We start from the raw sequence: 26,655 nt of genomic DNA on the forward strand, positions 1-26,655 counted from the left end.
ATTTATAGCAATTTAGTGAATATTTTCATTAAAACATTGGTATTTTTATTAAAACAACTCATGACATTCATGAACCCAATCCAAATACGAAATTAAATTAGTTTTGACAAATGTCTGCAATAAATTGAAAACATATTTTAATCAAGATTTTCTTATCACAAAGGTCTGATCTTAAAAAAAAACTCATATATGCGATCACGTGAAACGACTGATAAAAAAGTTACAGTTCAGAGAAGTTACGAAACGAGGCTTTTGCATAGTTAACAAAATACAATAAAAAAATAAAAATAATAAAGTTCTGACTCTGTTTTCGTCTATTAGGAAATTTCTGTTGAATACAGATCAAAATAATCCCAGACGAACAGATTCACTAACACTGACGCTGTCAACTAAAAGAATCAAGAGTATTTCTAAATAAACACACAATAAATATCCAGACGAATGGCTATAAACTATCCGCGTTTCTTTTTATACCACAATTTTAATATATGTTAATAAAAAAACACGCTTTTATAGCTAACCGAACTAAAAAATATAAAATATTTTTTCAATTACAACGAAATTATATTGCAGTAGGAGAAGGTCAGACAATCATTCATAGTTAATCAGCTCAAAACAAAATAACAATGAAATTTAAGTTAATTTAATTCAGAGTTAAAAGCGTGGAGTGCTTGATATTGATAATGGAAAATTGTTATCAAATAAATGCATTGTCATCGGTCCTTGATAAGTATGCAAAGTTTCAAGTCATTCAGACTTCTAGAAACCGGTGAAAATTAACCTCAAAGATTCCGTGACAAACACACATACATACAAGCCAAGCTAATAAAAACGTGTTAAAATTACTTTGGAATATAATTAAGATAAATATGAAATTTCAAAGCATACAGAAACGACTAGGCAATTGATAAATTACTTCTATTTGTAATTTTCCGTTATCATTATCTTTTTACATTCAACTAAACTAAACAATCGTAAATACTCATGGCTATGTAGTGTTTCCTCTTATCACAGTTCTAAATACTAATGCCTACAATGTAACGCATTATGTGTAACTTGCATTTGCCCGCGTCTTCGTCCCCATTAACTTCACGCTGCGAACTTATTGTAAATAATATTCGTTGAAAATGTTCCTCGTCATATATCTGAAAACATAATTGAGTGATTATTATTTGCTTGCACTAATTCAAAGAAATTTTACAACGACAAATGTATGCATAGCTCACACAAACTACCTCCCAGTTCGGAATACTCTGCGTTATATTAGTAGGAAATGCATCAAGTGTTTTTACTTTGTATCAAATGTGTACTTATCTGAAATGGAATTATTTTGTAAATTAATTCTTAAATGTAAGACATAAAATCCAATTTGTAGTACATTTAATTAAATGTATCTCAAGTGCATACTGCAAAACATAGTGCTATATATTGATGAAGACAATACAAAATAAGGCAGTGTTTCAAAACGTTTATGATTTATCTTTCAGCATGAGTTTCAATAATAAAGTAGTGTTGGTGACCGGAGCCAGCTCTGGTATCGGAGCTGCTGCGGCGGAGGCGTTCAGTTCAGAGGGAGCTCAGGTTGTGATGGTTGGACGTAACGAGACCAAGCTGTCGGCCGTGGCTGCGAAATGCAACAAACCTTTCGTCATACGAGCTGATGTCGCTAACGATGATGACGCGAGAAGAATTATCGATGAAACCATAAAAAAATTCGGTAAACTAGACGTCCTGGTGAATAACGCGGGCATGGGTAGCAACACAGCTACTCTTCTCGAAGGGGACATCATGAAAGATTACGATAACTTAATGAGTGTCAATCTGAGAGCAGTGGTCCATCTGACGAAGCTGGCTGCACCGCATTTGATAAAGACAAAAGGTAACATCGTCAATATATCAAGCATTGCTGGAACCTTGACTCCAGTTATACCCACTACTATAATCTACTACGTGACTAAAGCCGGCTTGAACCATTTCTCTGCATGTGCAGCTTTGGAATTGGGTCGTGAAGGTGTCCGGGTGAACACTGTCAGTCCAGGCCCAGTCCAGACAGATTTTTTTACCAATTCCAAATACGAGCTGCAACATTCTTTTATTAAAAAAAATACTATTCTTAATCGCATATCCGAATCGGAGGAAATAGCGGACTTGGTTTTATTCCTGGCTAGCGACAAAGCCAAAGGAATTACTGCTTCTAACTTCGTGAGCGACAATGGAGCCATCGCTTGTCGTAATTAGATTTTAATTTCTATATTCCGGTAACGAATATTTTTCACATTGTTCTTTTTCCTTAAACATTATTCAGTTTTGTTGTATTTTATCATATATGTACTATTTTCATAAGGGATTTTTAATAAAAATTCATTTTTCAAACCTCGAGAGTTTTGAATCTGACATCAAACAATAAAAAACATCCTCTAGCCCATTTTGATATTATTCGTTTCAACAAAATGCTGGCAAAAGTGTTCTTTGAATTCATTATGGGAATTCGAGAAATAAACTAAAGACCATTTGGAAATTGTTGGGTGAGTCGTGAGCAGGACATATACACATACATACAATTCAACTCCTTAGATATCATAAATATTTTGCAAGGGATCAATAATTTTAAAGATCCCGAATATATTTTGACAATGTGTTATTTGTGTTCTACAACTATGGATACAAACCTTCAAAAAAAAAATAACAATTCTCTTTGGTGTGTATTTAATTTTAAATAAAATGACTGCATTCAATGCTCCGCAAAATTACTGTTCAAATAATTTTTACAATTTAATTTTAATGACTCAGTAAACGTGTCAACAGAGTGAGCTGTTGTTAGAACCAGACTATGCAACCAAATATTAAACTAAAGATAAAAACTAAAGGTAACATTTTAAACATTTCGAGAGTTGGAGGATCCATGACTACGACTTTACCAAATTCACTTTACCAAAACCACTTCTCCGCTTGTGCAGCTTAAGAGTTGGGTACCAAGGGAGTATGAGCGACTATTACTAATACTATCAGTATAAGCCTATATTGAAAAGATTATCTAAACCACATTAGGTTTTATTTTTATCTAGTGACAAAGCTACAGGAATAACTTCTACCAATTACGTCATTGACAACGGAGCGAGTAACTATCATTAAGGTACGAGTGGTTAGCCAAATATAATAACGCTTTTAACGGAAGCACATTTAATTTCATCGATAACTTTTTATTCCCATCTGTTACACATCATATACTACAATACGGACATAAAAATAGTATTTAGAGAATTATGTGTTCGTAACAAGAATCCTATTGTAACACAGAGTTTTGCACTTGTAACTCTAAGAAAACACTTGGTTTCAAAGAACTGTAATATTTTAAAAGATTCCGTTAGACAGTTCAAGGAATTTGATTTTTTTTTCTGCATATCTCAAATACATACATCAAGTTCCAGAGGGTATTTGTTACTTCTGTTTCAAAACTGTGACATGTGAAATTGTACTGTGTAAAAAAGCAAGTTTTAACATTTGTACAGAGTAAAAAAGAGGTATTGATTGAGTTTCCTTCGGGGTGATTTCTTCGAGGTTAACGTTTCCTTTATGAATATAGACACAGCTAATTTATATTTAACCTACACAGTGTTTAATTATTGCAATAGATAAAATTATGATTGTTATCTTACAAAACGTAACAACTGTTATGAACTATTCTGTAATTAAAGCCGGTTTGTCCTATTTGACTTGTTAAACGGTAACAAACATGACTGTTACTTCAAATAAATCTGTGATTGGTATGACAAACGATTTTAAAATATTATATAAGTTTATTTTTCTGGTATTGGTACTTGCCCACGCACATAGAGAGTAAAATATTAAGGACACATCCTATTAGACAGCTGGGAAAGAACAGTATTTGCACAATAGAATAATTTATTTCCTAATTGCATTTTGTGGTACATAATTGCATGTGATTTGGTACATATTTCCATATTACTTTGCTTCAAACCCAAGGTTAACAGACAATATTGTTATTAAAACTCTATGCGTTTCATTTCTGGTGAATGTATAGTCATCATCATCATCAGCCTATCGGAGCCCACTGCTGAGCAAAGGTCTCTTCTCACATGGAGAAGGTTAGAGCATTAATAACCACGCTTGCTCAAGACGGGTAGGCGATTTCAATCTTATAATTTGAAATTATAAGACCAGGTTTCCTCACGATGTTTTCCTTCACCGTCCGTCAGTGGTGTCTAAATACTCTTAGAAAGTACATATGACTCGGAAAAGATCATATTGGTACTTGCCAGGTTTCGGTACTTCTATATTATCAAACGGCATTTATATATAATTTGTAATCATTATTGTTATGATACTGGCTACCATATTTTTTTTAGGTAAAAGAAAGGTCCGTAAATAAAAAACAGTTATATTTATACGTAAATTTATTCAACATAGCCATGATCGTGTGAAACGGGCATCGAAATCTGTCAGAAATTAGCCGGTGCTGTCTGTAAAAAGAGGTCTTAGATTAAAAATTGCACTATAGCGAACCACCACAAGAGAAGGAGATAAAATAATCACAGTCACAATCACATTACTATTACTTCTAGAAGGGAATACATTCATCCAGATGCTTCACCTATTCTTAATGCTGTAATTCCTGCTATATTATTGTAGCCGAAATTTTTTTCTTAAGCATTACAAAATAATTGTTTTAGTGTAACTGTATTAAATTCTCTGCTTTTGATTATATATGAGTTATATTTTTTCAAAATTATCGTTTGTAGCGAAATGTTAAGTTCTTATTAAGTGAATATTGCTAATACGTACTGGTAGGAGGTGGTGGACTGGGAGGAGGTGGTGGACCGCGACCACATGCAGCGTTATGCGGGTCGCCCTTTATATGAGCTGCAGGAGCTACAGCCAGGCCTCCCTGGATGAAATTAAAAATAATAATACAACCACCTAATATAACCAAAAAAGATCCCAAGCTATGAAAAAAATAAATTAACATTTTTATGGTGCAAAATTTTTATCAACTCAAAGTTCAGTGTCAAAACTTACCATGGCCGTAAATATTATCGCCATAAAAGACAGGATTGTCATGAGGAACTTCATCTTGCACCGGACAGTTGGATCTGATGTACGTCCTAAATATTTTGATTTATATATCTGTACTGTTGTATAAAATTGTACAAAATTACCCCCTTATTGAAAAAAATAGCCTGTACCATGGACTACAACAAAGCAAAATATAAATTGTCTCACACACTTCAGGTGATGTGTTAATTGTGAATTTTTCATATTTTAACAATTTTTACGCTCCATGAAGCGTGTCTAATGATTATCATATATTCAGTGAAATAGTTTCGTCTCATATGTTTAGTGGGAGATCACACAATGCATCAGTCAGTATTTTCCATTGGCGGTTGTGGTGATAATTCCCAATATATTTATAAAACGAGGGAGGAAAGGGATACGGTAAGAATAATACCAAAATATGTAATGTAACAAACGTTTATAAAGCTCCAAAAAGATATGAAGATGCATAAATTTATGTAATAATAAATCACCAAAGAAAGTTCTGCATTGTTTTTCTAATCTATGTCAAGTTTCTTGAAGCTGCCTTGAATGCCAAAGATGTCTTCTATAGTTTTTGTTTCACCATTACGCCGCAATGATTCATTGACTCTGCGAAGGTTTTCTTGTTTAAAGAATTCTCTATTGCTCTCCAGGCGACGGATTGTTTCATCTAAAAAGACATTAAAAAATTATCGAACACTCTAATTTAAGTCTTTAAAATTGTCGTTATAATTATGTTTCTTCTAGTAGGTACCTCTCAATGTTTTAAAGTCCTTGTAGGACCCTCCGCAGTCCCTTGGGAAAGCCTCTTTCGGGACGTATTTATAAATTACTTGAGAATTAATTTCGTGTATTTGTAGAATGCGTAGTAATGAATTCTTCATGAATGGCTTCAACACCATCATCAGTTTATCCATGAAGGGCGGCGCGTTCAAAAAATGTACCTCTTTCAGTTTGACCAGCATGCATTCCTAAATTTTATCATATTTATCTCATTTATATAATTGCGAATTGTCTGTCGAGATATTTACACTCAGATCAAACTCTTGTTGTGTGTAACGTAACGTTTTTATTGTTGTTAGAATTTTTATATTTTCGTTGGAAACAGATAATAAACAAAATTTTTAAGGGATAATATTTTTTAAATAATTTCATTCAAACTAACTGGATTGTGAATTGTAAATATCAATAAATATAAGTCACTTTACTGTGTACAATATACAAGAGGTGACTTTTTACGTGCTTATGAATTCACCTGAAGGAAGTAGAGCGTCTGACGTATCGTCATCAGATCTAACTTGGCGATGTGGCTTAAGGTTGCCATATTCATGTCTATTATTATAACAAACCTAGAAAAAAAATGTCCATTAACCCAGTTTTATGGGCCATTAAGCGTTATATTATTTTTCCTTAAAAAATATCCACGTGCTCTGAATAGTTAGTAGTTTAATGAGATTATTATGAATCTTGATAGATGTCTCGGTCTTTAACAAACAATAAATAAATAGATATACAGATTCTCACATACATTTCAAAAAGTTGTAAAAAAAATTGATAATAATGATGTTATAATATTTTAACATTACATTTTATTTTGGTAATGAACCTTATGTGTCTGTAAATACGACGTTTATTTAAATGATACAAAAAGAGATCTTTCTCATATGTTAAGATTGCAAAAAAAAAGGTTTTAAGTTATCCTACGTTTATACTAATATATAGAAAAAGAATTCTCGTACCCTGGCCAGGTCCCTTCTTCGTACTGCCACAGGTCAAACACGAGCATGACACTCCTGATGATGTCGGTGAAGTTGAATTTTTTGGCGTCTCCATCTAAGAGTCTACAGTACAACGCCCGATATCCATGGACAGTAGGTGTGGATAATGGCGTAAGCAAACTGGAATTATAACGAAATAGAACCTTAATAAGGTCTATTACTGTATGACCTTCTTGATTCGGTTGAGTTTTTCAATAAATTATTTTATGTAAAATTAGTTTTCAGTTTGTCTCCGTCATGGCCAGAACACACGCGATGGACGTGAATAATCGAGAAAATTTAATATGAAACACCTGTATCTTAAATTTAACTTTTAAAAAAATTCGGAAAATATTAATAATTGTTATAACGACATACGCAACTTTCAGGGTGTCTATAATTTTTTGATCAATAACTCTGTCTTTGAAGAAGCTTGTGAACAGAGTTCTGGCGGTGATGTGCAGGTCGATCACTTGCTTGGTGACCTCCGGACTACAGTCGCAGCAGTGGTAAGTAATTATAAGATCCAAATCTGCCAACAGTTTTCATTATTTAGGAAAAAAAAAATAGTATCAAATTGCTTTTTTCTTTTTTAACTTACTATTTAAAACCATGAAAATTATATAAACTGTGAAAAAAATAGCAGAGAAGATGGGACTTGTCCTCCGTCGAAGTTATATTTCAATAAAAACGAAGGTATTTACCAACTTGACATTAAAATTTTTTTTGGACAATGTACAATGAGCAAAAAAGGTACTGGTAATAGCATTACTTTAAACATGTGTAGTTAAGTTTTTTACTTAGGAAGTGGACTTTAATAGCGGCTTGTAATGAGATATTTCCACAAAAGTTATTTTTCATGAGCGCTAATCATACCACGATTCCAACTAATCGTATGATAAATGGCAAATTTAAGTTACGGTTTCAATCACGTAGAAGATAGAAAATACTATGAAGTCACAAACGTGTCTTTGACCATGGAAAAAAGGAATTCAAAACATAATTACTAGATGCTTATTTGCATCTTTTGAGATTATCTTTTTAAAGTAATGAGAACCACATGCATAGGTAGTAAGGAAAAGGTTAAATTAATGTTATCTGTCAGCAGTGTCAGACTCGAGGAATTAATAATGAATATATAGGGAAAACGATACACGTGTCAGCTATAGATAATATGATATTTAATATGAAAAATTGAAATATATAATGCTTTGAAATAAGGACTATTATTAAAATTTAAGCAGGATAATGTTGTTTGTTCTTAAGACTTCGACGTACACTCTCATTATTATTGACTGCCTGTGATTTATGAATTCAATAGACTTCCTGTATATTTTGTTCTCTGATACGCAAATTTTATGTAACTTTATGTAGTCTTGCGTCTTTGCTTTAAATTGTTTATCAAGTATCTTATATGCTATTTCTAAAATTCTAATGAAAAATAAAATGCGAAAACTAGATGGAATCTGTCAATCAAATATATGAAATTTAAATCAAATGCTAAAACCGATGTGAGCTGGTTCGTGGTGAGTGGAAATTAAGAAAAAAATATATATATTGTATACCTAGATTGTACTAACCTTAACGAATATGTTACTACACTCTAATAGAGCAAAGAAAAATTATAAGGAACCACTATAAATGATGTTATGACTATTTACACGACTATTCCAACAAAACTCTGTAGAAACATATATTTTCTAGGTCAGTGAGGGTATTGTCAAATGAAACACCAACATATTCCTCAACCATAAATATTTGTTAGCTAGATTTAGGATTTTTTTTAATATAAACGTATTATTATAAGGGACTTCAGTGGCAAAAGCTATACTGTTCACATAATAACTAACTCTACTTTATTGGATGCTGTACATTTTATGTAATACTCTCAAAAAACAGCTCTCATATTAGATTAAAATAGTAAATTATATCATTTTTGGTTATTGGATATTAATATTATTTAGACATATATGCTACCTGTCCAGTGCTGTTCCGGTAGATGTGGCTGAGTCTTCATCCACTCCCTCAGCTTCCTGACGTCCTCTGGGCTGATGTCAGGATTCTTCTCGTACTCTTTCTCTACCGGAAATTGCTGTATTACTCCAGACATCGTTACTCTGAAATGATGGGTCACAAGTCACATTGTTTGCCACTATATTACTTAACGTAACAACTCAAACTCCTTACTTGTACTATTCATATAGCTATTAGACTTGAATGTTACGTTAGTGTTTGTACTACGGATGTGTAAAGGGTCCGGAACACTAGTTTTTGTCGACATTCCTAGCGTGCGAAGACGCGAGTGAAAGCTAGTGTACTAACCAAGGAAATAAAGTGTACTCTTATCTATAAACATTACGTTCGTATGTTGTTTTTTGTAATTAATTTATTAAGTTTTGTTAGGTGGCTGTGTTATATGTACTGATTATTAAAATTAAATCTAAATATCTGAGTATGAAGTTTTCAAATCGATAGCAACCAGTTGGAGGTAAATTTACCATAACCCCTTTTTATACTGTCACGTAAAAGTGCACAAAGCACAAAGACTATAAATGGATATAGTTTGTAGCACTTACTCTACTATTAGAAGTGATTAACTGTTGGCGGTAATTGCTACTACTAGTGACACTGTTAAATTAATATAACGAAGTCTAAATCGTTATTTTTCGTTCAAAACTATAAAAAATAAATACAATTGAAAACATTAGCAAGTTAATAAAAGCACTTACGTTGTACATGATCATTTTAAACAATTACATCAGAGTTCAAAGAGAAACCGGATGATGGAAGTTAGTCATTAATTAAATTATATACAACAATGAGAATTCAAAGACGATCGTCGCATAATTTTAAGACCTTGCTTTTTGTTCTTACGCTTCTAGTAATTTACCGCTGGAACATAAAAGAGGGACCCTGTACCCTTTTTTTTTTTGATGACGCAGGGAAAAGGACCCTGTACCCTACATTATAAATTAAATAAACATCCCATAACAAAAATCTATTTGCAACATTAAACAGCGAATGAAAATATCTTTTTAAACGACACCAGATAATAAATATTGTTAAGCATTCATTTTTATGTCACCTTGCTTCAAAGACACTAACGACATTTACCGATGTAGATTGGCTTAGATCATAAATATAAATGTTGAAAATTCATACATATTATATTTTATTACAAGCTATTTTGTTGCAACAATTATCTTTTATTTACCGGTTCTTTATATCTAATTATAATGTTTATCTAGTTTAAGAACAACACTAGTGAAGGTCCACTCTATATGTCACGCTCGTTAATGACGGTGAGGTCTTAACATTAATGAGAAGCCCTTAATTGTTTCAATATAAAATTAATTGCTTTGTCCACTAACCTAAACCTAATTTTGCGTAATCGCGTCCTGGTGCGAGTCGTGTCACGGTTCAGAACATGTATTGGAAATAAATTAATTTTGCTTTCGTGTTCCTTTGATATGACAATATTTCTTTAGCTTTACCTTGTATGTTTTTTATTTACGATATTCCTCGTCTATATTCTTATGATTATATTTTCTTGCATCTTTTGTTTTTTTTTTTAAATTATGATAATTATAAATGTCATTGAATATAAATAGTCGCTTGGATTTATCTATTTACGAGTAAAACATTATATAATAGTAAAATTATATAAATGTAACATTAATTAAGTTTTTAGAAATAATTGCATGGGTATGAACGTTGTAATTCAAATATATAGGACCAAGTATATATAGGACCAAGTTGTAATTCAAATATATAGGACCGAAGGTTAATTTCAATCTCCGGAGATGTTAGTAACGAACAAATTTATTTTAAATAGACAATATAAAAAAAATAGTTTAAATGGGATTACATACTCACTTTAATCGTATAAGAAGTGGCTTATATTTAAGCATTATTAATTTTTGTTATTATTAATACATAATGTGTTAAAAAAATTTGCTACTCACCGTCATATAATTCTCTCGTACTTTATCAAGATTACCGCGCTCAGAATGACCGATCTAATGCAGACGTTGGAGGCAACTAAAGTCTAAACGAATTTCCTACCGAACGTAGTACACGACGTTGTGACAATTCATAAAAACATTCATAGCTATCATTTAACTCTATTGCATTCGTTCTTTAAAATATATATATTTTTAATGATTATAATGAAACACAGATAATAAATACCGTAACATAGATATGATTCATTTATAAGACGTATTCAGACATTCCTTAAACTATGATATTATTTATAGTACGAGTGATTCTGGTGAGAATTTTTTATGTGAATATTGTAGGTGAAGGTATGAACGATTAAATATTAATGTAAATTCTCATCAATCAGATCTTCAAAGTCGGCAACGAAACGATCTAACGTTTTATTTTAAGAAAAGTATAATAAAGACGACAAAATTATTAGTTGTACCTACTTAGTATATGAACTTTGTTGTATTGTATTGAAATAGCATACAAACAAGCTGTACTAACACATTTTCATAGTCCCCGTTATTAAATAACTTAAATAGAAAATATCGATGAAATCTTTAACCTCTACTAAGTTAACAAAAATCCTAAGTAGTGTTTTGTTTTAAACAAAATGTTGCAAATGTAATTTCGAATTACCTAGACATTTTCATTCTGACGCATGGGTGATTTCAGATTTGGGGTTGGGTGAGTAAGTGGGTACTATAAACTTACTGGTATTATAAATCATTAGATCTAATGATATAGATGTTAGGTCAGCTATTAGATAGTTTTAATACATAGAAAACTAGTCAGTCTGACAGTGTGGTAGAGCTTATGAATTGTAGGTTTTGTGAGAGAAGGCACTAGGGTTACAAAATCAAACGTCAAGCCTTACTCTATCATTAAAGCGGCCTCGGATTGGACTATAATGACGGATGCATATGAGAAGCAATATAAAATCCCAGAGGATATTTGTGGTTCGGCGTCCAAACAAGACATATTTTTATATTCGCGTTGTGCTAATAGAGCTCACGGTTCCTTTGGAAATCAACATCCCCAAAACCATGCCATCAAGGTCAACAAGTATTACGAGCTCACTAACGTACTCACTAAGAATATGTTCAGTGTAAATATGTACGCTTTAAAAGTAGGAGCGAGAGTTAACAGCCAAATCTCTCTACAGCCTACTAAAAGACTTGCACTTGTTAAGAACTAACATCAGGTCATTCTTGGGCGGGCGTCGAAGGCATCTCTAGTAAGTTCGTTTCCTATTTGGTTAGGTAGAGAGAGAAGCTTGGACGGTGTGGCCCCTTAAACTTACACCTGGGTCGCCATTTCCAGCCGCTGTCGAAGCTCCTCTCCCTGTAAGGCGATGGACCCGGTACCCGCACGGTGAATCCATGGAATGCTGAGAGGTTTCGTCTCATACTTATTGGGTTAATTTATACCAAAGAACATTTGATATCCAATATATGTTTAAGGCCAGATATATCATCAGGTACTCACATGTTCTTTATGGAGTTACATAAAGATATATTTAAAGATTTTTCTTCTATATTTAATAAATTAATCCGCTGCTTTTTGTTAAATAGAAATGATATCAAAACACAAACGTAATGTTTATCTTTATATTAAAAATATATTTTTGCTTGAAATCAATCATAAGGCACTAAGATTTAAAATGTCACACAGTATAAATACTTCTTAAAAACTTTGTTAACATCGCAACAATTATAATTGAAGATACTATTACACAGTTTATTTACTATACCTATATATAAACTTTAAAATAATAAAATATATTTTATTTCTAATATCATAGTATTTTAAATCTATTATAGAGATGAACCGGATATCCGTCTATTATTCGATATCCGCCTATTATCTTTGCGCCTTTGTTTCCTTTTCATATAGTAATCATTCGAAATTTTAAAATTAGAATCAACATTACTTTATATAAGTCAAATTAAACCACAATTACTTATGGACACTTGATTTATTAAATTATTTCAAAAATGTTTGTTTCATTTATTTGAAGTCAAATTAAATTTTAAAATTTTTGTGAACACCAAATAGAGCATATTTCAGCAGCGACTCAGTTTTGTTCCTTACGCCAAATTAAAAAGAGACCCTACACAAAAAGAGGCTTTTATTGTAAACAGATATATCGTAGACAGTAGGCCTAGTTGGTCATGGCAGCTGCGAGCATTAGCTCAAATTTATGGACCATGACATATATAAAATACTGACCTTAATTCATGACGACTTAAACAAAAAACTCAATATCATTAGCAATTGGATTTTTACCGGAAATAAGGAGATCTGTGCGAACAACTATCCGTTCACATCTAATCTATATCTAATTTCTTGAAGCTGCCTTGAATGCCGAAGACGTCCTCAATAGTTTTGGTTTTGCCGTTCGGCCGTAGCGATTCGTCCACTCGCCGCAGATTTTCTCTCACGAAGAATTCTTTGTTGTCTTGCAGACGACGGATGTGAAGATCTGAAGAGTGTCAGAAACAACAGTATTGTATTCTTAGAAGATAAACGTATTTGTGAGGATGTCTGTGTGGATTTTGAGGAACATTTTCTGTAATATATGTTAGATATCAGGGAAAAGGTTATAATGGCTATTTTGAAGAATTACCCTTTAAATGAAGCGGTATTTGTATTTCAAATTAAGTTTATGTGTATTTTTATTAAAGCGCACATTATCAACCAAACACTGGTGTCCATGCTGAAAGCAAATGTATTATACAAGCACAAAATAATATTCGCAAAATTTATTCGAGATATCCCATCAGTCCATTATAAAACGAATCTGTTTAAAGCCCAGGTGATTTAGAAATTGCATAATTTGTTTAAAAAATTTCAATTAATTTAACAAAACAGTATATGTATTTGTAAATAGTCTCTAAGATCAGCTAAAATCTCAATTAAGACGAAATAATTTTTCACTATTATATTTTTGTTTTTCTAATATAACTATTACAAAATAACTTAGGTGACAATAGGGTAGCTAAATTATAGTCTTAAAGGATCTTACGTCTAGTTATCGAAGCAATAGTATGAACGTCACAGTTACCTCTTAATGATTCTAATTTCATGTAGTTTCCGCCGCATTCCTCAGGGAAGGATTCCTTTGGCACATACTCAAATAGAACATCTGATTTCTTTTCGTGAACATGAAGAATGTGGATCAAATCATTCGCTATGAAAGGCTTCAACAGCATGAGCACTCTGTCCATAAAAGGCGGAGCGTTTGTAAAATGTACCTCTTTCACCTTCGCCAACATGCACTCCTGAAATAACACATGTTTGCGAATTTATACATATGACCCTTTATAATTATAGTTTTATAATTTCATTATAAATTAATCTCTATTAATATTTATGTATACTTAATGTTTACTAGTACAAATAATAGAAATTCCTCGCCTGCAGGAAGTAAAGCGTGTTCCGAATTGTCGTTACATCTAATTTGGTTACATGACTCACAGATACCAAGTCCATGTCTATTATTATCACAAATCTGCAAGAAAGAAAGTTTTTTGTAATTTATTTATTATAAATAAACTAAATTTCTAAGGAGCAATGCATCGTACTGATTTAAACTCACCGAGTCCTATTCTTGTGATAATTCATCAAAATATGTAAAGAATATTTTACCCTCGCTAATGTACATCAAGTTTATTAACAGCAAAAGAAATGAATTCGAATGCAATGAAATAGACAAAACGTTAGGAATACGTATTGCGATAAATAATATTTAAACCGTACAATATGATTAAATACTCAATTTAAAAAGAAAAACGCAATACACCTCAAATAAGAGGCAACCCGGTTTTTGGATCTAACATTTTAAGTCCCTTACCCTGGCCAGGTTCCTTCTTCATATTGCCAGAGGTCAAAGACAGCCATGAAGGTTCTGACCATATCAGTGAGGTTGTACTTCCTGTAATCTCCGTCAAGGAGGCGGCAGTACATAGCTCGGTAGCCGTGGACGGTCGGTGTTGGCAATGGAGCAAGAAGACTGGAAAAATAATTTAAAATAATCAATAAATATAACTTCTATAGAATTCCATCAAATCCAATCAAACCATTGATGAACATGTTCGTGTAAGTTTCAGATTTGAGACGAAAATACTATGTAAATGTCATTAACGATCCCAAACTATCTAATACTTCACTCACGCAACATGGAGCGTGTCTATAATTCTTTTATCAATAACTCTATCATGGAACAATTCTTTGAGCAATGTCCTCGAGGAGATGTGTAGGTCAATGACCTGTTTAGCGACCTCTGTACTACATTCACAACAATGGTAGGCGATTATAAGATCCAAATCTGAAAGAGACGAAGCATGGCAGCATTAAGTAATTATATTCGTAATTGTCTTATGTAGTTTTATATATGCACTACGCCAAGTGAAATAGGTATTGATAATATAAATGTAAAAATAAAGGCACAATTAACTTGAAAAAAAAACGATACTAAGGACCAAAAAAAAAACAAGATTGCCAACCTTCAAAAAACTCAAACGTTATTAACCTCTCTGCTTCATTTGTATGTTACCGGAAATGTATTAAATGAAGGAATTGTACACAAATCCTAGGAAATGTGTACAATTCCGATACTGTTTAGGAAATTTATAAAATATTGTTTGAAAAACTATTTAATGCATAGATTAATAATTCCAACATCGTATTAGGCAATGTATAAAGTAAGTGCTTTCTGTAATAAAACACGTTGTTAATATATTTTTTTTATTAAAACACTTATTAAAACAATATCTTAAATGTTTTACATTTCCGATTGCTATTTAGGAAATGTATACATTTCCTAGGAATTGTATACAATGACGGATTACATACATTTCCGGTAACATATATACTCGTATAAACTTGTATATATAAAATCAAAACGTTAACAATATTTTGTGCAACTTTGGTCAGTAACATACTTTTTATGACATACTGATTTAATACTAATTTATTATAATAAAATCTTCATAATTTTAGTAATGTCATCGCTTTATCTCTAACCTGTCCAGTGCTGTTCCGGTAGATGTGGCTGAGTCTTCATCCACTCCCTCAGCTTCCTGATGTCCTCTGGGCTGATGTCGGGATTCTTCTCGTACTCTTTCTCTGCCGGAAACTGCTGTATTACTCCGGACATTGTTACTCTGAAATGATGGGTCACAAGTCTCATTTATAACCACTACAACCCTGGCATCACAGACAGACAACAACCATTCACTTGACACATAATTGTCCCGCAACCTTCTCATTTGTCTGATTTACATGTAGATTAAATTAACAAGCTATAGCCAAACACGTCCACAAGAACAGACGAGTTCAGTAGGTAGCAGTTGAAAAATATTTTTATTAAGAGCGACGAAAATTAAGACATTGTACATCCGTGTTTAACCCAAACCCATCTCAAGCAAAAAAAAAACCTGTTGTGTATTAATGATTCAAACATAAATATATACTATATATAGAAATACGTGTCTATGAGTGATTTAAAAATAAAAAAAAAAGTTTTACAAATTTCCGCGGGAGTATAAAATAAAAATCACTCATGCAAATCTCTATTTTCTTTCCCGCCAGCCCCTGAAGGGTAATCACTGATTTTTTATATTTTAAAGAAACCTGCACGGGTTATTAAAATTTGTGGCGAGAGGTGAAAATGAATATATATATATATATATATATATATATATATAAAATATATATATATATATATATATATATATATAAATATACATATATATATATATAAATATATATATATATATATATAGTTCAATAATCTCATTTAAGTAAGAACCATTTGTTGACCTATAGCAGTTATAAATAAATGGAACTATCTGAAATAAGGACCTATTTGCTAAATGCAAAAGATAGTACATAATAAAAATAAACATCAATAAATAAAAATAAAAGAATTCGCCATTAATTCTTTCCACATTCAAAACGTGATTTAGATGTTTGTTTCAACAATAATAGCTAATAACATGGTATGCTTACTTACTTACTTACTTACTTACTTACTTACTTACTTACTGTGACGGACGCTTTAGAATACTTTAGAGGACTGGAACAGTACTTAGTCCTGGAACAGCGGACGATCGACTGACGGTGAGGTCGTGTGCAATTCACTATAAACAACATTTATATAGCAAGGATTTTCTTAAAAACCTTTTAAAAAATTCTTCACAAGCGATCCGTATGCTTAGTCCGAGTTTAAATCGTCACATGCATACGGCGCGTTAAAATCATTACCATTCATAAATCATTCTCATTACAGCATAACGTACGTAATACTAACAAATGAGAAGAGGTGACGCATCGTGTTCAACGTGACGATGCTGTCTCGGACTAGGTTGACAGAAAACGTGTCTAACGAATGTGAGACTAAAGATCATTGCACACGTAGACATTCGCGTATTAATTAGTACTGATTACACTCAGACGCTAAATTACTTGTCATTTTGATTTTTATATATGTTATCGGCCAAGGTATTGATGCGGGCAGTATTCAAAATGCCCGGGAAATATGAATAATGCCCAGCCATATCCGACCAAATGAATAATTACAATCTAAACTCACCTTTTTATCACATTAAAAGGTCATTATGAATATGGCTATATGATGATAGTTTAATGTGATTAAAAGGTAAATTTTTACCTGGTGCGAGGCTGTGTGGGGCCGGAAACAAACACGAAAACTCACTAACGAATCAGAGACCGAAACGGGGCAGCGCGACCTTGCCATAGCCGCAAGATGCAACTTCAGGTCTTTGTTGTGATTTCGATTCGCATTGAAAATAAATACGGTCGGACGCGGACTGGTTTTAGTCTTATAATTTATGTAATGTTGAATTTTTCGAGGTGGTAGAGCCTAGCTGTGGTCAAGGTATTACAGTTCGAACATGGGCCGGCTCGACCGGGGCAGTATTACCCTTTCACAGAAGGTCGGCGTGAAGTAGCCTTTAGCGGCTGCGTTTCGTCCGATGAGTGTGATAGCCGGTTGCCCTTTTCCAATTCCCACCCTTTCCTGCCATTTCCTTATTTCCACCCCTCCCTTTTCCTCAACAATCAAGGTTGGCAACGCATCCGCAACATCTACGTTGGGGATGTCCATTGGCGACGGTCACTACTGCCCATCAAGTAGGCCATCTGTAAATTCGATTTCGATAGTTTTTTAATTTGAAATTGTTAAGTAAATTGTTTTATACTTATATTGATTTTCTTGAGTTTCAAGCATTTAGTTAAAACTACTATGTTTTAAGTCCAAAGATTGAGAGCTTATATTGGATAAATAATCTATTCTCAACAGTAACTATTACCTCTGAGACTGATTACTGAGACTCTTAACTTTAGAGTAAATAAGTTGTTGTCGTTATTTCCATTTACTGACTCACGCCGAGACGTGTCGTATTCTTTGATTCCTCGCTGCAGGTTAGAAGCGAGCTTGCTTGCAATATACAACATGTGAGTTCAAGCGAGTGTCAAATACATTCAAACTTCATTGAAACGAATAGACTATAGTTTTAAATAATTAACTATAAAACATGTTTTTATTATTTGTAATGCTCGGTCTATCTAACTAAGTATTAGTTTGAAAATATTTAACATCACTCTGCCCAATGGGCACTGGGCGCTATCCGTATTGCCCGGGCATTATGAATAATGACCGATTAATCACTTAGCCCGTAACATACATACAATGTACATATATGAATAGTGTTTTTAGTTGTTTACGCAAAAAAAATCAAGATACGTCTCGCATTAATAAGGGTCTGGATGAAGAAAAAATTTCGAACTGCAACTCAGTGGCAAAACAACTTATAAAATCAGAATTATACTACTTATAACATGGGCGGTAATTTATAACGCAATAACTGATGTTTATGTCACAGCAAACACATTTTACACGAGTGTGATTTCACAATCTATTATGTACTATAACGATCTTATAGTGTTTGTATAAATGGAGAAGGAAATACAAAAAAAAAAGAATATTTACATTTTCAATCAATCATCAATATATATATATTGATAATTATCTAGTGAATTATTTGAAATTTTGAATCAATTCTGATTATGTTACTCGTTTAGTATTAGTTTAAGTGATATACAGACGGATTTTTTTGTATGTATGTGTTTTCATGTAAAAAAAACAATCTTTTCTTTTAAAATAACTAAATATTGCCTCTATTTAAGTCAAATTAAAGTGAATATTATAATAATTATTTATCTTCACTTTATATTTTATTTAAACATTTGTATATATATATATATATATATATATATATATACTTACGTGTGACATTGTTTAAAAAAAATTATCGGACTGTTGCGTGTAACGTAATATGCGAAATATAAAATCTTTTGTATTTTGATTTTTCGAAAAAAGGATATTGAACGGACATACAAACATTCCGTTGCACTTCCTTATGTCTATGTCTTGGTACTGGATAACGTCTACAAAAAAAATCTAGAACCTACTTGACTGCCTAATAAATTTGACATTTAAAAAAAATAAACATTTTTGTAATTTCTAATCTATATCTAATTTCTTGAAGCTGCCTTGAATGCCGGAGACGTCCTCAATAGTTTTGGTTTTGCCGTTCGACCGTAGCGATTCGTCCACTCGCCGCAGATTCTCTCTCACGAAGAATTCTCTGTTGTCTTGCAGACGACTGATTTCATTGTCTTGAAAGAAAAATGAAATTAATGAAACAGTTAATACAATTATAATAGCACCCTTTTATTTTCAACATATTTATGTCACTATATTTAATGTATTGTTTAATTGAGAAGTATTTCCAAGTTTAAGGAAGCGTTTTATTTTGTTCCGTTTGTCTCTTTTATAAAGAAAAGTAACTTATTGCAATTAATCTTGATATATTTCATACTTTTCCTACTCAATAGTCCTTTTACTATTGAATAATTTATTAATCAATAGGTAAACTTTATCATAATTAAATTTGTCAGCATATAATTCTTGAGGCGTCAAAGCCCAGATGCAAATTGCATTCACGTCGCTTGAACGGTTACCTTGGCAAGATAATTATGAATTCCTGTCTAAGATTCTTTCTAGGACTCACATGATTTTAGACACTCGAGGCAAATTATTATATGACTAGTTTTTTGCCCGCGACTTCGTCTGCGTAAATTTCAGAATTAGTTATTTATAGCTTTTACCCGTGACTTCGTCGGCATTGGATAGTTTTTTTGTATAGTAGTATGAAAAAACCTGAGCTGTACTTTTTGTACGTATGTTTGAATCGTGCGGAGATGAAGCCATACTAAGTGTCATAGGTTAGGTTAGGTTAATACATTTTAAGAAGAAGATGGGTTACTGCAATACATTTTTAAATACGATGTTTTTTGTTTTTCCTTCCTTGGCCAGAAAAGTAATTTTTCCCACGGGAATGCGTTGTTTTCCCGGGGCAAAAAGTAGCCCATGTCCTTTCTCGGGTATCAAAATGTCTCCATACCAAATTTCGTGCAAATTGGTTCAGTAGTTTAGTTGTGATTGAGTAACAGACAGACAGACAGAGTAATCGCATTTATAATATTAAGTATGGATAATAATGTTCTCTTTCTAAACAATGATGGACGTTAAAGTAATGGCAACATTTTTTTTAAACCGTTTTCTCTACTCACGGTAAGAAAAAAAAAGTAACATACAGCCAAGGATGTAAGTGACACATGGAATAAAAGAAACAGTACACTTAACGTTTTTTTAACTAAGGTTCAACCATCCTTTAACATTTGCAAATGAATAGTTACGTCACGATGTCCCTTTGTATATGAATTAAGTTGCAAACCAATATCTGCACGCTTAGTCCAAGTTTGTAACGTTACACTACACACGGAGCGTTTCCCGTTTCTCAATAACATATAATAATACTATAATGTGTTTAGTGATACCTTTTAAAGTTAATAAATCCTTATACTCCCCACCGCATTCCTTTGGCAGAGTCTCTTTCTGCACAAACGTATACAAATCCTCTGAATCCCTCTTGTGTATATAAAGACTTTGCATCAATTCATTCTTTATAAAAGGCTTTAATATGTTCAGTACTTTGTCAATAAAATAGGGAGCGTTCGTAAAATGTTCTTCTTTAAGTTTAACCAGCATGCATTCCTGGAATGACACATATCTCAAAAATAACATAATATCTCCATTAACTTGAGGTTTAAAAATAAATTCATTAATTTTAAATTAACACGAGAGTAAGAATAACTATCTAAATGAAACTAATGTTTTTCGGATCACTACGCGTATTTTATTATTTTAAAAACTACATACTACAGCCATCTTTTCTATTGAAATTGGGATGTTTTTTTATTTCAATAGACCGCGGATTAACCTCGGTATGTAAATGTCTTCACGAGCGAAAACTTGTAGTTTATAAAACCGAAGTAGTATGTAGTTTTTTATAATAATAACACACGCGTAGTTATCCGAAAAAACATAGTTTCATATAAATGAATAGTCGCGACAGTCTTAGATCTCATTCACAATAACTATCATTCAGACTGATTAATAAAAAAATTATACATATATATATAAACAACATTAACATAGGTTATAGAGTTGATCGCTATCTTTATCTTCCATCCATAACCTGTCCAGTGCTGTTCCGGTAGATGTGGCTGAGTCTTCATCCACTCCCTCAGCTTCCTGACGTCCTCTGGGCTGATGTCGCGATTCTTCTCGTACTCCTTCTCTACCGGAAACTGCTGTATTACTCCGGACATCGTTATCTCCTCTGAAAATTGTGTCATGAGCTGGATATTTTACAAAAATTTTAATCTTCTATGAAATTACTTTAAACCCTTGGATTCAGTATATCTATTTCAGAATGATGAAAGTCTTAAACGTAATTTTTTATGTTAACAACTCGTCTAAAAAGTTCCAATATCTGCTCATACAGGTAGGTACGTGACTGAAGATTGTATGTTTAAAATAGGTTTCATCAGACAGGAGACGGTGAAAAAAACTTGTAACATATAGTTTTTATTAGAATAAAATTGTTAAACGCTATATACAATGATAAAACGCCTCCATATTATTTATCGAAACAACTTAAGTATTGATTAAGACAGCTTTTAAATTCGGCCTTGCAATTGTAGTTACATAAAAAACAGCGTAAAATAACTTTAAAACATAAATGTATATTAAATATTGTTTAAAAAAAAAAAAAAATCAACTGAGAAGTTTTAATCTCGGGTATAAAAACGATAATATTGATTTTGTGCGATGTAAAAACAAACACAAACAGTAATTAATAAGTACTAATAATAATTACTAGTAATCAGAAAGCGAATTGCACTATTCACATTTCCGAATGCCAATCTCTTCAGAGTAACTTACGCTGAAGGTTAAGGTTTATGGGATTAAATTAACAAAAATTTTGCTCCGAAAGGTTCAAATCCAGGTGTAATGGTAGTATGATATAGCTTGTCTCGTCTGTTATACAATGATAATTAATTTATTAGAATAATGTTATTGAAATCAGCAAACAAATAACACTTTTTATATTGGAAACTATATTCTAAAAACATATCACGTTAGTATAACAGAATAGGAATTATTACGAAACACCAGTTAAATACTCTTAAGATTTTAATAACACGTGAATATTAAATAAAAAATTATACTATGCAATATTCGTATACAAAATCAATAAATCATTTGAATATTAACAGATAAAATTGAACGAGAATGTTAAACTTTTTGGTTAATAAAAAATATGACCGTCAAAATCCTTGCATTCAAATTTTATATGGACATAAAATTTGAGCGACATTGAGATATTTTATATCGATTTTTTTCTGTAAGGATATTGAAATAAATGGTACCTATATAAAGTTTCATATATATTTTTGATAAAAAAAATGCATTAATTCAATTATATCGGCGTGAGGATATAACACCAGCCTTCGCCAGACATAGTCATTCCGCTTACCTTTACTTCGCCTTTCGATTTTTTGTCCGATAAAGCAATGAAGGATGAATCTGAACAGCTTCGAGGATTGTGCGGACGGAGATACAGAAAAGAAATGATTGCGTCTACAGCTCAAGGGTGGCTTGGTCATACCTGTCGCCTGGACAAGAAGAGCTGATAGCGACATCTAAGACCTAGGGAGGCCTGAATATCAAAGCATTATAAGATCAAGTCACCGCGGGGACAGCGGATGTTGATATCGTCAGAGCGTCGGTTTGTGTGTATGAATCCGCAATAACGTCCGCTTTCAATCCCTTAAACACTTGGAAGAACCCAAATGACAGACCCCGTCAGGCCTGGCTTGTGTAAAATATTCCTACCACATTTGTACAGAAACTGAAAAATATCATCACTGTTTTTGACTCCATGGAAAATGTTGCAGAAAGGCTTATCGGTTATTTTGATTTGGGTGAAACTAATCTCAGCCAAACTCTCCAAAGTATACGCAAGCTTTGCATGCTTTAGTTTCTTATCTTCCCTATTTTTATACTCATACCTTTTTCTATAATGTATATTTCGGCAGAATTCTTATGATTTGAATAACTAATAATTGAAGGTAGTTGAAATTATCAGGTGTCGCTTGGGATTTACATTTTAAGGGATTACATTTTAAGGTGGTAGAGCCTAGCTGTGGCAAAGTTACTGCAGCTCGAACATGGACTGGCTCGACCGGGGAAGTACCACCCTCTCACAGAAGATTGGCGTGAAATAGTCTTATACGGATGCGTTTCGTCCGATGAGTGAAAGAGCCGGTTGCCCTTTCCTTTTTCCCACCCTTTCCATTTTCACACTCTTTCCTTTTTCCCACTCTTTCCTCTCCCTGTTCCCCAAATAAGGGTAGCAACGCATCCGCAAAATTTTTTGCATATATCCATGGGTGACGGTACTACCTCCATTAGGTAGGCCGTCTGCTTGTTTGCCCCCTTTGACATAAAAAAAAAGATTTACCGTCTACGAGGATACCTTAAGTATCTCGGAGCCTGACGACATTCAAGAATAAAGTTATTGGTGACGTCAGTTATGACATCACTCTTTTAAAAAACGACAAAATGCTTCCTTCTCCGATATATATAATCACACGAAGGCCTCCATCCTACAATTATTGTAGACTATTGCTACCGATTGAAGCGATATTCGGCCTCCTTCCTCAAGCTATCAGCAAATAATTTTAATAATTCGCCTGCTTCTTTATTTACCTTTAATTATAATTTGGTTGTAGTCCAGGCAAGAGTGAATAGGTTAGTCAAGATCAATAAATGAAAGTACATAGATTTAATTTTAACAGCAAATTCTTTTGAACAGCAAATAAATGGGCAAGTCGGTTAAGCAATACAACTTTATGCAACTACCTACTTGCTAACAACTTTAAATGTTTACTGTATCCAGAATAAATGATTTTTAACGATTTTAGAATAGTTCTAAACGCTTTATCTGACTACAGAAGCGAATTTGACGGTACTGAAAATAACAGCTCGAAATTAAGGACCCTCCATACGGTTCTGCATTTTACAGATCTCAAGTAAAAAAATTCGATTATTAAAGGTTTTGTAGGAACCGTTTTCAATTTTCTAGTCATAAAGAACTGTGTGAAAAATCCTCTTCGATATAACAATGACGAGAGAATGTGAATGAAGCTGACTTTTTTCAAAGGCGCTTAAAAAACAACAAAAAAAATTTTACGAATGTAATTATTTATGAATATTAGAAAAATATATACGTAGAAACCATAACGAAAAATGTGAAAACTAAATATTTTTAACACATGAAAAAACAAAAGTAATATGATTTATGTAAAACAAAATCTGTTTCCGCCCGGGATCGAACCGGGGACCTTGTGCGTGTGAAGCACACGTGATAACCGCTACACTACGGAAACTTGGTGAATAAGTTAAAATCAAACACTTCTGTTCCGGTGACGCTGTAAAAGCCGCTGGGCTAACAGCAGTAAGCATTACAAAAAAAAAATGAAACATTATCTTAAAGTGAACGTTAGGGACTTTGCTTGTATGGGGAATACGACGACTACGTTTTGTTTATAACCATTATCCGGGATTACAAACGATTCCAGTCTCAATTCACTCGACTACTTAAACCGTCATCTTGTGCTTCGCCTCGTGCCTCGTACGCGAGTGTAAATCCCGGGTTAGAACTTAACAAAATACTCGAAGATCAGAATATATATATTTTTTTATGTTAAATTCAGTTAAAGTACCACTAGAGCCCCCCTCGCCTTTGACCAAATTGTTGATATATAAATAGTAAAGTTACTTCTATAACATATACAATGTCTTCGTATTTAACAAATATAAATATATTATAACGAAAAGAAAATATATATAAATATAGGAACGTCGGAACAGTTAAGTGATCTGATTAATACGCTACGTTGATACGTCACCAGACCATATACGCTCCTCAACTGGATCTAAAGAGTTGTAGTCTTAAAACCACAAGCTTAAATTCTAATGATGAGACAAAAAAGCACGAAACTATCGAAAGTGGTAAAATCACAACTGTTGATTGATTCTATTTAAAAAAAAAAACTGTCAAAGTCAATCAGCACTACGATGAAATAAAAATACTTCTCTCTTTCCTCTGATATCTTTTAAAAACAAGTCTGTAACATTAAACAATAAATTAAAATGAAATAACAGTAAAAATATTGCGCAACTGGCAGGTTACATTGCATTTATTTTGTGTTTTAAAAACAATAAGGTACAAAAATGTATTAATGATTGCCGATATATAATGAAGTGTTTACTTGTACTATAGTTATGTACCGTGAATAAATAATCTTACGATTACCACAAGCACTGAATTGTCGGTAACAAATGTAAACTTAGGTATCAAAAATCGTGTGCATCGTCCCTAATACTCGTGAAATGTGCAAAGTTGCAAGTGATGCGTGGGAACGGGGTCATAGTCGCCGCTACAATTCTCTTCACGGAGGCTATATATATAATATGTATAACACAATGTACAATTATCATTGTAACATTATACAACCGACCTTTTGTTGTGTTTTTTTGCTCGTCACTTAAATCTTATATAGTTTAGATGATATTATTTAAGAAATTGTGTAATATAATGCAAAATTCAAAGCGAGGCATTACAAGAAATAGCTTTTAAATTATTTAATTTGGATACTGGCTGAATGGACAATTTTTTTTTATACATAACAACCTTCCATATAAAAGTCGTCCCGTTACATATTTAAACATTTTTACATTAAATAAACAAGAACTTTTATTATTCTGCCTGAAATTTATTATTATTTTTAAAAAGTTTGCATATTTTTTAAGTCGAAGGTTATAATGCTTGTGTTCCCAAACAATATAATAAGAACACCTTTATTTTAATGAAAGGAATAAATCAAGCAACCCTGACATTACCAAATGTTAAACCCATCAGTGCGCTGGTCCCGAAACCATTTATGCAGATTACAAAATAAAAAATGTTGCTAGATTTTTTGGACTACATTTTTTTTAATTATCTATTCTTCTTCAAACAACTAGTAATGTAAAAATCGTCTTGTGAATCAAGTATGAAGTTTAAGAGATCTTCTAAATCCAGCGTAATCAGAAACGAAGAACTAGATAAAAGAGACTTCTCATACCTCTAGAAGATCCTGCTTAGAGAAAAACAACGCAGATTAATTTATTAGTATAATAGTTGTCAACTATACTCTTTACCTTTTTCACTTATTGGTAAATATATTAAAAAAATACTGGCAATTAGTAGCACGATTACTTACTTTCATTTAAAAAGTTCTTATAGATTACAAAAACAAAAGTATCCATTACATTGGCTTCTTGTTAAAAGACGTGTAACTATCGCGGTTA

The 26,655-nt window shown here is 32.5% G+C and overlaps 4 protein-coding genes and 1 non-coding gene across 5 annotated transcripts; 1 reads left to right on the plus strand and 4 right to left on the minus strand.

Annotated features, from left to right (window-relative positions):
- Window positions 1-1,432: 1,432 nt before the first annotated feature.
- LOC116777539 (meso-2,3-butanediol dehydrogenase-like) lies at window positions 1,433-2,374 on the plus strand. The gene has a single exon (XM_032671147.2). It carries the CDS (start codon window positions 1,489-1,491, stop codon window positions 2,236-2,238), a length of 750 nt encoding a protein of 249 aa, XP_032527038.2. The 5' UTR covers window positions 1,433-1,488; the 3' UTR covers window positions 2,239-2,374.
- A 2,023-nt stretch (window positions 2,375-4,397) lies between these two features.
- Window positions 4,398-10,934, minus strand: LOC116777922 (clavesin-2-like). Its single transcript, XM_032671727.2, has 9 exons — window positions 10,778-10,934; window positions 8,790-8,929; window positions 7,191-7,344; window positions 6,795-6,953; window positions 6,311-6,404; window positions 5,810-6,026; window positions 5,038-5,725; window positions 4,804-4,906; window positions 4,398-4,481 (listed from the first exon to the last, which is right to left on the minus strand). Exons 2-7 carry the CDS (start codon window positions 8,920-8,922, stop codon window positions 5,571-5,573), a joined length of 912 nt encoding a protein of 303 aa, XP_032527618.2. The 5' UTR covers window positions 8,923-8,929; window positions 10,778-10,934; the 3' UTR covers window positions 4,398-4,481; window positions 4,804-4,906; window positions 5,038-5,570.
- A 1,824-nt stretch (window positions 10,935-12,758) lies between these two features.
- Window positions 12,759-17,227, minus strand: LOC116777923 (clavesin-2-like). The gene is made up of 8 exons (XM_061526211.1): window positions 17,116-17,227; window positions 16,843-16,945; window positions 15,828-15,967; window positions 14,976-15,129; window positions 14,656-14,814; window positions 14,220-14,313; window positions 13,867-14,083; window positions 12,759-13,284 (listed from the first exon to the last, which is right to left on the minus strand). The coding sequence occupies exons 1-8, from the start codon at window positions 17,225-17,227 to the stop codon at window positions 13,130-13,132; spliced, it is 1,134 nt and encodes a 377-aa protein (XP_061382195.1). The 3' UTR covers window positions 12,759-13,129.
- Window positions 17,228-19,121: 1,894 nt separating this feature from the next.
- On the minus strand, window positions 19,122-21,563 carry LOC133320011 (uncharacterized). Its single transcript, XM_061526544.1, has 3 exons — window positions 21,387-21,563; window positions 20,730-20,946; window positions 19,122-19,505 (listed from the first exon to the last, which is right to left on the minus strand). Exons 1-3 carry the CDS (start codon window positions 21,561-21,563, stop codon window positions 19,351-19,353), a joined length of 549 nt encoding a protein of 182 aa, XP_061382528.1. The 3' UTR covers window positions 19,122-19,350.
- Window positions 21,564-24,616: 3,053 nt separating this feature from the next.
- Window positions 24,617-24,689, minus strand: Trnav-cac (transfer RNA valine (anticodon CAC)). Its single transcript has one exon. It is a non-coding gene; the product is annotated as a tRNA-Val (tRNA).
- Window positions 24,690-26,655: the final 1,966 nt, after the last annotated feature.

The sequence above is a fragment of the Danaus plexippus genome, chromosome Z (genome assembly GCF_018135715.1).
Source record: "Danaus plexippus chromosome Z, MEX_DaPlex, whole genome shotgun sequence".
In the NCBI taxonomy this organism is placed as follows: domain Eukaryota; kingdom Metazoa; phylum Arthropoda; class Insecta; order Lepidoptera; family Nymphalidae; genus Danaus; species Danaus plexippus.

Coding starts and splice junctions, on each gene's coding strand:
- LOC116777539 (XM_032671147.2), top strand. CDS start 1,489: ATGAGTTTCAATAATAAAGTAGTGTTGGTGACCGGAGCCAGCTCTGGT.
- LOC116777922 (XM_032671727.2), bottom strand. CDS start 8,922: ATGTCTGGAGTAATACAGCAATTTCCGGTAGAGAAAGAGTACGAGAAG. Junction 6,405..6,794: donor GAAGAAGGGACCTGGCCAGG/GTACGAGAATTC, acceptor TTTTTTTTCTAG/GTTTGTTATAATAATAGACA. Junction 6,027..6,310: donor AGACGCTCTACTTCCTTCAG/GTGAATTCATAA, acceptor GATAAAATTTAG/GAATGCATGCTGGTCAAACT.
- LOC116777923 (XM_061526211.1), bottom strand. CDS start 17,227: ATGTCTACGTGTGCAATGATCTTTAGTCTCACATTCGTTAGACACGTT. Junction 14,084..14,219: donor ACACGCTTTACTTCCTGCAG/GCGAGGAATTTC, acceptor GTGTTATTTCAG/GAGTGCATGTTGGCGAAGGT. Junction 13,285..13,866: donor GAAATTAGAATCATTAAGAG/GTAACTGTGACG, acceptor GACACTCTTCAG/ATCTTCACATCCGTCGTCTG.
- LOC133320011 (XM_061526544.1), bottom strand. CDS start 21,563: ATGTCCGGAGTAATACAGCAGTTTCCGGTAGAGAAGGAGTACGAGAAG. Junction 20,947..21,386: donor CGATCAACTCTATAACCTAT/GTTAATGTTGTT, acceptor GTGTCATTCCAG/GAATGCATGCTGGTTAAACT. Junction 19,506..20,729: donor GGATTTATTAACTTTAAAAG/GTATCACTAAAC, acceptor TTTTCTTTCAAG/ACAATGAAATCAGTCGTCTG.